Below are 11,246 nucleotides of genomic sequence, written 5' to 3'. Positions count from 1 at the left end.
GGCACAGAGGGACAGACATCATGCATGACAAATCAATCTACGCCAGGCACAGAGGGACAGACATCAGGCATGACAAATCAATCTACGCAGGCACAGAGGGACAGACATCATGCATGACAAATTAATCTACGCCAGGCATAGAGGGACAGGCTAGGCAGTGCCACTGGCAGAGCCTAGAAATGGCGAATTATACACGCAATACACCCACTGCCATATTTAGCAAAATGTAATGCAGTGATTGCATCCACATTATGTTGTGTTATGTAATGATTACAAAATCGATTAATATGATATATATTAATATTTTTGGGTGGGCCACCAGCGCGAGCTTGTAGAGCTGCTATTTTAGAAACGTCTTGAAAATTTGTGCAAATCTTTGAGCATATATATTTGTTCATTGTTGTTGTCACTCATATCTTTGCTTCTGGGAGGTCCCTAGCTGGCTAGAACAACATATTCTCAGGTGGTGGTCGGCATTTTTGGGGTCCTTGACGTGAAAGAGTTTGAGCACCACTGAGCACAGAGACATAGGGAAACTGTCATGACTTAGAAGACATTTGTAGAGTCTGGTCCCAGGTCTCGATGGGTTAAGGTAAACCAGCAGATGGCGCCAACGTGCCACATTTTGCAGTTGAGCTGCATGAGATGGAACACATCAGTGGTGCGCCTTTCCTGTGTGTGTGTGTGTGTGTGTGTGTGTGTGTGTGTGTGTGCGCGTGCGTGTGTGTGTCAGTCAGTGTGTGTGTGTGTGTGTGTGTGTGTGCCTGTGTTGCAGGTCACATTCGTTTGGTATCAGCATCTGTTTTTATTTCCATCCTTGCGGCCAGATTTATCTCACACACCGCTGAACTTGTCACCACATTTTCCCAGCAACACACACACACACACACACACACACACACACACACACACACACACACACACACACACACACACACACACACACACACACACACACGCTAAAACACCCACGCGTACATTATACCTCACTTGGGGCAAGCTTATTAAGTATGACATGTGCGTGATGTAGCCTCCTCTCTCCTCCCCAAACGCAATTATGTTGGAGCGTGATCGAATAAATCCTATTCACCTGCTTCCCGAGGAGTGACCATATACATCATGCACGCACGCACACACGCACGCACACACACGCACGCACACACACACACGCACGCCATAATATGGCATAATATGTCTATTTTGGGGAACTTGTGATTGCATCTGATGGAGGAGCCTCTAACCCATTGAGACCCGAGACCAGATCATACAAAATATCAGTGGTTCTACAAACTATTTCATGTCAAGGACCCCCAGAATTATCTGTATTTGACCGAGGACCCCCAACTGAAAACATGTTGTTCCAGGGACCCCCCCCCGCACAGAAGCAAATATTTGAGTTAAAAACATTCACTGTGAAAGAAGAATATATACATTCAACGATTACCACATTTTCACGATTTTTCAAAAACAGGTCAAGTTTAAAACAATGTTTAAAGTGGTTAAAAGCCATATAATAAGGCGACACACGCGGATACGTGTCCTCAGGTCCAGGTGGGCTAACGCGGAGACACAGACACGACTAAACGGTCTTATCGTCTGTCACTCCTCATTCACCTCAGGCCCGGCGGGGTCAGCCAGAGGGTTGAGGAGACCCTCTCTCTCTCTCTCTCTCCACTTGATCATTTCCTCATGCTCACCTGCAATAATAGTCCCCCCTTTATTGGTTCCAGGAATGTTCGTGTTGATTTTCTGTGCCTTATTCGAGGAGGAACTGAAGTCATGGAGTATAGTAGTAATCATCATCAGATTAAAACAAAGAAAGAAAAGAAGATGTATTCTTTTAAATGGTCTGCCTTTTTTCCTCTGCATTAGACCTGTCTCCCCTGAGACCGAAAATCTTAAAACGTGAATAACTCTTGATCTAAATCATTCCGTCCAATTCTAAGCAAAGATTATGTTTTTGACGGCCCATTGCGGTCGCGTTAGAACGGCGCCTGGTGCACCTTGAAATGTGCTCCGTTCGCTGCAAATGGCTGGGCGCTCTGATTTAATGGTTCTAAATACGTTCGGGGTGTTAAGTGTGTTAATGGCATTGAACATTGGAACATATGAATAAAACAATTATAGTTTTCGGCTTCATGATCAAGGTCAAGGTCAAGGTAAACTTTATTGTCCACAAGGGAAATTTGTCTTGGGCTTTCAAAAATTGCACAAGGCAGAGATAAGATTGTAGATTAGAGGCTATTTCTGCTATTTTCAGAAGGTGTTTCAAAATGTGTGAACATTTCAACATGGAAACGATTATGATGATTATGCGAAACAATTGCGATTAGGCAATGATATAATAATTGTGAGGGAGGCTCGGCGCAGATCATGTTACTGTACAGTATGTACTCCTTACTGGCCTAGCAGCATGCACACTTAAGCTCCTTCCCTGTGCAGCATGCGCACTTAGCTCCTTCCCTGCCACGTTCCAGTTTAAGTTCACCTCTCACACGTTTTTTCGTTGCCAGGCGACGGAGATGCCAAGAACCGGTAAAAAATGATTCTAGCGATGCTGAATGCATTATAAACTGAATTGAGTGAGTTAACCCATTTTGACCTGAGTCTTCTACATCCTGACAGTTTTCTGAAAAAAGCTATGTTTCTATGTCAGTCGTTCTTCGATTTTTCAAAAATAGCAGATCTACAAGCTCGTAGCGCGCCACTCGGTGGCGCGCTATGAGCTTGTAGATCTGCTATTTTTCAATAGCTAAAGCATAACATAATGCTAACACCAAAAGGGGTTCCCGCCCAAAGTGGGTTAAGCCTCTCCAATTGCTCCAGAATGCCGCAGCACGCTTGGTCTTCAACCAGCCAAAATTCTCACATGTCTTCTCACTGTGGGCTTCTCCACTCCCTCCATTGGCTCCCGGTCGCTGCCCGCACAGAGTACAAAACACTGATTGCTGGCCTTCAAAGCAGCCAAAGGTATGGCTCCCCCATATCTTCAGAGTCTGATCCAACCCTACAACCCATACCTTCGTAAATCGCTCTGGATTAAGAGCGTCTGCTGAATGCCTAAATTGTAAAATGTACCGTACGTGTAATATGGTGGGTTTGAACATGCCTAAAGGCTCATACATAGTCTGGATTTTCGGCGGTGAGGTGACCACCGAACTACAACATGACGTCACGAACCGCGGTGAAGAGCAAACCACCGCCACCGCTCCAGCCCCTCTCTCTGTTTTTACTCAGGTCACCTCACCACCGAAAATCCAGACTATGAATAGGCCTTTACAGCCTTCGACTCCGATGCATTTGTTTAAAAAAATAGATTGTTTGCACAATGCACACAGGCAACTTCTGACCCAGAACAAGACAGTGTGTCATGATTTCACGTCATCGCGACTAGTATATTCCATAATATCGAGGACTTATCTGTGTACGCTGCTATGTGACTGAGCTGTCGGTGCGTGTGCGTGCGTGTGTGTCTTGCGGGAACTGCCCATAGATCCGAAGTCCCGTTAGTCCAAACATGCATTAAGGTTGGCGAACATGCACTGCTCCCGTGCTTGCGGTTATGTTTAGGTTAGGGTTAGAGATAGGGATAGTAATTTCGGAACAATGAACCTTCTGACTTGTCTTGCAGGCTCGCAGTAAGCTGTCTCAGATCCAGGACAGCCAGCAGGAGGTGTCTAAAAGCATGGAGCAGTACAACAGCACCCTGAACGGAACCCACGGAGGAAGCATGACCAACCTGGCGGACATGGGAGACATGGGAGAGGGCTTCAGCGACAGGGGAGAGGGCTTCAGCGACAGGGGAGAGGGCTTCAGCGACAGGGGAGAGGGCTTCAGCGACAGAGGAGAGGGCTTCAGCGACAGGGGAGAGGGCTTCGGCGACAGGGGAGAGGGCTTCGGCGACAGGGGAGAGGGCTTCAGCGACAGGGGAGAGGGCTTCAGCGACCGAGAGAACGGAGGATTCCCTCCCATGGTGAGGACGTGTGTGTGTGTTTTTAAAAGTCAAAGTACGGGCCTTACTGATTGCTATGGCCTCTAATTTAGTGCCACCATTAGGCCAACATTTCTAATTTCACACAAGATCCAATTACACACACGATCTCTTTAAATCTAATGGGAGGATTACCATGAAACCGGAGCAGGTTCCTTTCCTTTAACAAAATGTCAGATTTTCACACCAGATATCCGGTGATCTATAGCAGGCCTATTGAGGGATAAACCCTCTTGATTTTAGTGACCCCATGGCTTTTCCTCTAGCGCCACCCTATGGCCAGTTGGCACGATTCTTGCTCAAATGTGAATCTCAATTTTCCTTGACAAGAATTGAGATCATGATTCTCATTTTTTCCATGAAAATATGTATTGTCTGTAGTTGCTGAACATTACTAGCCTGATTGTCAGACTCTGAGAGCCTCCAGTGCGCTCAGTCGAGGGGGTGGGGTCTATGGGCTGGAAACCAGGCTAGAACATTACACTACGTTCAAAACGTGGCAACTGGAGCCCCTCCCACTATAACTTCGGAAGCCAATAGAGCGTCGCAGTCCCGCCCCCTCGAGAGACCCGGAAAATAATTCCCTGTTCATTTTACCTCATAGACTTTTCAAAAAGTATTTTTTAAAGACGTTTACGCTGTGGACAAAGCCAACTCTTGTCGTGACAAATCATGACAACAAACACAATGTTTTGGGCCGATCAAATAATTAGAAAGAAGAAAAGAAAGGCAGGATACAACCCTTTTTTTTTGTTTTTCTTCTTACAAATTATTTGATCGGCCCAAAACATTATGTTTATCGTCATGATTTGTCACAACTCGAGTTGGCTTTGTCCGCGGCGTAAACGTCTTTAAATAAATACTTTTTGAAAAGTCTATGAGGAAAATGAACGGGGAATTATTTTCCGGGTCTCTCGTCGGACTGCGACGCTCTAATACGGCAAAACGTTATGGACGATATCGGCCTGTGGTGTTTTAACCGGATAGGTCCGGAGATCATATGTACCAATTTTTGTGAGTGAGATTGCATACAGTAGGTGTCTGAATCTAGATCGCAATATCTTTTCAATAGGCATGTAACGATATATATGATAGTCACTTTCAGTAGTAGAGCACTGTAGAGGGGAGCTGTGTGTGTCTGTGCCCAGGTGATGATGGTCGTTGATGCTCATCAAGGAAGGCAATTATGTTTCTGCACTGTCAAAAGTAATGCTACTTTTTTGCAATGTAGTTAAATAAAAAATCTCAGGGGGGAAGATAAATTATATAAAAAAACGAATCGTATCATGAGTTGAGTGAATCGTTACATGCCTACTTTTCAATGAATGGTGCAGCACTAAAGAGGACTACAGCATAGTAGTGGCTCCTATAGTGGGGCTTCTAGACTCGTGGGCTTGTTTTCCCCACACTTAACGGTCGTTGTGCGATCGTAGAGATTCTTAAACCCTCCTATCGACGTGCAGAATCTGCTTCACTGTCAACCTTTAGCTCTTCATGAGTCGAGTCCCCAGAGAATCAATCCACTGCAAAGCTTATGGGTATTAAGTTAACCTGTGTATGTTGGCTCAGCTCACAGCTGCACTCACTTGGCCTGGAGCACTTCATGCCTTTCCTCTCTTAAAGGATAAGCATGATGTTTTTTAGTTTTTCTATTTTTTTACCTGGGTCCTCCTATATTTTCCCACTTATTTTATCAGTTATGCACAACATCTTGATTCACATACACGAACCACCGCGTTATGGAGCTCTCCAGTGCAATCCAAATGGCCCAACAGAAGAATCTTATAAAGTGTTTAAACATGTCCTTTTTTCCAACAAACCTGACTTTGCGTTATTGCGTTGGCCCCGAGGGACACCCCTGCTTTCGGGTTTGTAGAGTTACTGAGGTTATAAAGCATGGGCTTAATGTCCTAGAGCGGTGGTTTTCAACCAGTGGTCCTTGAGGAGGTTCCAGGTGGTCCCCAGTTAAATTATGGAGAGTTTGAACCCGTAAGGGTCCATTTGGTTTCATTTTACGTTCTCAAGAGTTAAGTCATTGTTAAACATCTGCATTTCTTAATTTACAAGAGAATGGAACTGTGGACAAAATCCTATCCAACGATAACAACATTCTTTAGTTTTGGGTCAGCAGGTCTAAATGTCATCAAATGGCGGTTGCGTGGCTCAAATGCTGGAAAAAAGGGCCTTGGTATGAAAAAGGTTGAAAAGCAACAGCTCTAGAGTCTACACGAGGAACCATCTGCATGTGCTACAGTCACATGCACCACCACACAGCCACGCTGGTGGAAGGTTGCACCACCACACAGCCACCCCGCATGGTGGAAGGTTGCTAGCCTGGCGCGGCCAGACTCATAGCGAGGGTTCACTGATGTTTTCTCCCCGAAGAATCTTCAGTGAATCCCCGTTATGAGGCTGGCCAAGCCAGGCTAGAAGGTTGCACCACACAGCCACGCTGCATGGTGGAAGGCTCCCATGGTGGGAATTTGCTCTCCACCAAGCTGACCTTTTTATTGTTTTAAGTACCCATTTTGAACTGACTATACAGATTCTACAAATGTCTTCTAAATCCTGACAGTTTTCTGGAAAAACCTCATGTTTCTATGAGAAGATTTGAGTTAAAAAACGTTCGCCGTGAAAGAATATATATATTCAAAGAATTGCACGCGTTTCCATGACCTTTCAAAAAATAGCAGATCTACAAGCTCGTAGCGCGCCACTCGGTGCACTCGGTCTCCTCCTGTCCCACCCCTCTCCTCTCCTCTCCCACCTCCTCCCATCCACCTCATTGGACTGCCTCATTTCTCAACACGGAGCTTACCAGCAGTGCGTAACATAACATAACGTGGCACGCCAAATCCTCTGTTATCATTTCTGTCATTCTATACATCTCTCAGAGAGACCCTGGCTATTATTCCCCTCCCCTCACACACTCTGCCATTACTGTATTTACCCTGAAGACTGTATGTAATCCTACGGTTTACTTCTTCTCCTATTATGTTCATCATAATATCATCATTGCTTCAGCTCCATCCTTCAGACACCTGGCAAAGTGCTTATCCCATTTAGACGAGTTTTCTGTCAGTGGTTCTCAAACTATTTCATGTCAAGGACCCCCAAGATTATATGTATTTGGCCGCCGACCCCCATCTGAAAATATGTTGTTCCAGGGACCCTCCAGACGCAAAGATTTGACTTAAAAACGTTTGCTCTGAAAGAATATATGTATATTCAAAGATTTGCGCCACATTTTCACGATTTTTCAAAAATAGCAGAAGTTCATAGGTCGTAGAGGAGAGGGCAGGTGTGCACGCGTACCAATGTTTTGGTTTAATATTAACGGCACGTATTTCTAGGAGACATTCTTGTGGACGTGTGTCTTTAAGTCTGACGTCTGAATCCCCCCCCCCCCCCCCCCCCCCCACACACACACACACACACACACACACACACACACACGTGTGCCTGAGTGGATACGTTGTTTGGATAAACGGAGTGTATTTTGATTATACGCAGAGCCCATGTACTTAGACATAAAGCACATCATCCGTGGGTGTGCAAGCGTGTGTGTGTGTGTGTGTGTGACCAACTGCTATATGGTCAATTACATCATGGCCAGCGATCCGCAGGAGGGCAAAAGCGGAGATACAAGGACCAGCTCAAAACATCACTGAAGAGCTGTGGAATACAGCACACCCAGCTGGAAAGCTCTGTATCAGAACGCACCTTATGGAGGCAGCTCTGCCATGCTGGACTTCAGCGTTTTGAAGAAGAGAGGAGTACGGCAAGGGAAAGGAAACGCCAGGGGAGGAAGATGATCACTGCAGCCAAGGCCACAACTAACACTGACTTCATATGCCCTCACTGCAATAAACAATGTGGCGCTCGGATTGGACTTCACAGTCACCTCAAAACTCACCAGTAGAAGAAGTAGAAGTCATCATCGGATACGATGGACTACCATAAGCAAGTGTGTGTGTGTGTGTGTGTGTGCATGTGCGTGCGTGCGTGTGTGTGTGCAGGTGTGTTTGAGTCCACATGTCTTATCTTGTCTAAAATATGACAGGATACCATGTGGAAGTAACGTTGACTTTTTGCCCCGAGACGTAGTAAATTTATATTTATTTTTACATTCTCTCTCTCTCTCTCTCTCTTTCCAGGAGGATCCCTTCAAAGTGAAGCCATCTGTGTTCCACAGCCAGCCTCAGGAGATGCATACTGACCCGTTCCACTCCGAGGACCCCTTCAAAACAGATCCCTTCAAAGGTTCCGATCCATCTCATCCTCTCTACCCCCCCCCCCCCCCTCTCTCTGTCAATCCCGTCTCCTGTTCTTCACCTCACGACCGCCCGTCCCTTCTCCAACATCTCAGACATCCTCATGCATTAAAGTTCTGTCTCCACGACTGATTTCAGTCATCGGGGGATTCCACAGCGGCCAGCGTTGTGTCTTCTGGACGGATCTAGAAATCCTGTTCAGAAGTATATCCTCCATTTTTTATTGTGCATTTATATAGCGCCTTTTATCCAAGGCGCTTTACAGAGATTGTGCATTACATTCACCCATTCATACACCGATGGCAGCGGAAACCATGCAAGGCACCAACTAGCACATCGGTAGCAATTAGGGGTTCAGTGTCTTGCTCAAGGACACTTCGACACTAACTCTGGGGGAGCCCGGGTTCGAGCTGGCAACCTTGCGGTTACCATCCAGGCACTCTACCCCTGAGCCACCACCGCCGCTCCATAAAACCGATATAATGCTCTCTTGTCGGATATATCATTATAACTAGAAAGAAGCAATTCTGGGAAATTGCAAAGTGTGGTTGCCTCACTCGCTAATATAGGCCCCTCCCGGTAATTTTGCTAGCCAATTACAATGTAAAGTCACCCTTGTGATCATGTGTAAGTAATTGGGAGGGTTTTTTCCTCCCCGAAATCATGTTTTTGCAACAAACGGGTAAGTGTTTTTGTAATTGTGGCGCCCCCTATAGATGAAAATAGAATAGCTTTTGGCTCTGTGTTTATTAAGCCACCCTCGACATTTGATTAAAATTTGGGATGGATCGGACATTCCGTTCGTGATTTGTGCCGTCTTTTGTAAAATAGGCCCCTCCCACCAACTTTGGAAGCTGATTAGGGACGAACGATATGGACTATCAAAATTCTGACTTTGCTGTTTTAATCGGATAGGTCCGGAGATCATGTGTACCAATTCTTGTGAGATTTGGCCAAAATCTATCCTGACGCAAATGGGCGTGGCCTATATGGGGAGATGCGTCATGACTCAAGGAATCCAGGGGGAAAAAAAATATTTTACTACCTACCGTGCAAGAGTTATAATGCAAAACGTAAAGTGGGCTGTTATAGCGCCACCATGAGGCCGACCGATATAATTATATGTTAATTAATTTTCATAATTATTATGAACCTCCCCTCCAAGTGTTGTAACTACAGCCCTTACGGTCTCAGAGAAACAAATGGTTGAATGTGAGTTTTCCCATTTTCCCATTCAAGTGAATGGGGAAAACATTTCTCTTATCAATCAACAAGCACACGATTCCCGATGAAGCCGGTCGATTTGACATATGGCTCGAGTATGTTTGGCAAAAACTGTGGGAGGAGTAGCGGGCCAAAATAAAGTTTATACAGAATAAGAAAGAAAGAAAGAAAGAAATAAAAGGTAAAGGGAACAATAGTGTGGTTGCCCATAGGCAACCACACTAATTAAAGCCTCAGTTCAGCTACAGAGCAGCTGCGGGATCAATGTAACGCAGCTGGGAATGTATATAAATATAAAGTGATTGAAGGTGTTGATTATCGTGAGGTTTACCATGGCAACCAGCCAATCAGAATCAAGTATTGGGACTAACCGTTTTGGAATTAGCTTTATTCCATGAGTCCTCTCCACTCCTCTCATCTCCTTTCCACTCCTCTCCTCTCATCTCCTTTCCTCTCATCTCCTTTCCACTCCTCTCCTCTCATATCCTTTCCTCTACTCTACTCTACTCTCCTTTCCACTCCTCTCCTCTCCTCTCCTTTCCACTCATCTCCTTTCCACTCCTCTCCACTCATCTCCTTTCCACTCATCTCCTTTCCACTCCTCTCCACTCATCTCCTTTCCACTCATCTCCACTCATCTCCTTTCCACTCCTCTCCACTCATCTCCTTTCCTCTACTCTACTCTACTCTCCTTTCCACTCCTCTCCACTCATCTCCTTTCCACTCATCTCCACTCATCTCCTTTCCACTCATCTCCTCTCATCTCCTTTCCTCTACTCTACTCTACTCTCCTTTCCACTCCTCTCCTCTCATCTCCTTTCCACTCATCTCCTCTCATCTCCTTTCCTCTACTCTACTCTACTCTCCTTTCCACTCCTCTCCTCTCATCTCCTTTCCTCTACTCTACTCTACTCTCCTTTCCACTCCTCTCCTCTCATCTCCTTTCCACTCATCTCCTTTCCACTCCTCTCATCTCCTTTCCACTCATCTCCACTCATCTCCTTTCCACTCATCTCCTCTCATCTCCTTTCCTCTACTCTACTCTACTCTCCTTTCCACTCATCTCCTCTCATCTCCTTTCCTCTACTCTACTCTACTCTCCTTTCCACTCCTCTCCTCTCATCTCCTTTCCACTCATCTCCTTTCCACTCCTCTCATCTCCTTTCCTCTACTCTACTCTACTCTCCTTTCCACTCCTCTCCTCTCATCTCCTTTCCACTCATCTCCTTTCCACTCCTCTCATCTCCTTTCCACTCATCTCCTCTCATCTCCTTTCCTCTACTCTACTCTACTCTCCTTTCCACTCCTCTCCTCTCATCTCCTTTCCACTCATCTCCTTTCCACTCCTCTCCACTCATCTCCTTTCCACTCATCTCCTTTCCACTCCTCTCCACTCATCTCCTTTCCACTCCTCTCCACTCATCTCCTTTCAGCCATTTAAGGTGGCCTTACACTAGCCGATTTTTTTCAATCTGAAATCTGACACTACAGGATAATCGGAGCGGGGCAGAGCAAATATCAAACATTCTTGATGTTGATCGGGCCGATCCCGATCGCGCTTTGAGCGGTCGGGCACCCCCGAGCGTCAAAAATGCCCGATTATCGGCTAGTGTAAGGCCACCTTTACTGAGTGCTCTCTTGTTTGTTTACTTACAGATGCCTTTAATCTCATTAATGTTCTGTCCACCTCCCGTCTGGACATTCTCTAAGCTTATTATTTGTTATATCCTCAACTTGCACTAGTTTCTGACTGTCTC

General features: G+C 45.7%; 1 protein-coding gene across 1 annotated transcript in view; it reads left to right on the top strand.

The window, feature by feature from the left end:
• The window catches only part of LOC306927359 (epidermal growth factor receptor substrate 15-like 1), a gene marked incomplete at its 3' end in the record, with an annotated part of 62,643 nt that overhangs the window by 27,945 nt on the left and 23,452 nt on the right, over positions 1–11,246 (top strand). Inside the window, exons 19-20 of the mRNA XM_079507070.1 lie at positions 3,632–3,973; positions 8,149–8,254. Of these exons, the coding sequence (XP_079363196.1) occupies positions 3,632–3,973; positions 8,149–8,254 (448 nt within the window). The remainder of the gene's footprint in view (positions 1–3,631; positions 3,974–8,148; positions 8,255–11,246) is intronic.

Source organism: Electrona antarctica, assembly GCF_951216825.1.
Source record: "Electrona antarctica genome assembly, chromosome: 7".
NCBI lineage: Eukaryota > Metazoa > Chordata > Actinopteri > Myctophiformes > Myctophidae > Electrona > Electrona antarctica.
This window is presented reverse-complemented; position numbering and strand designations above follow the sequence as displayed.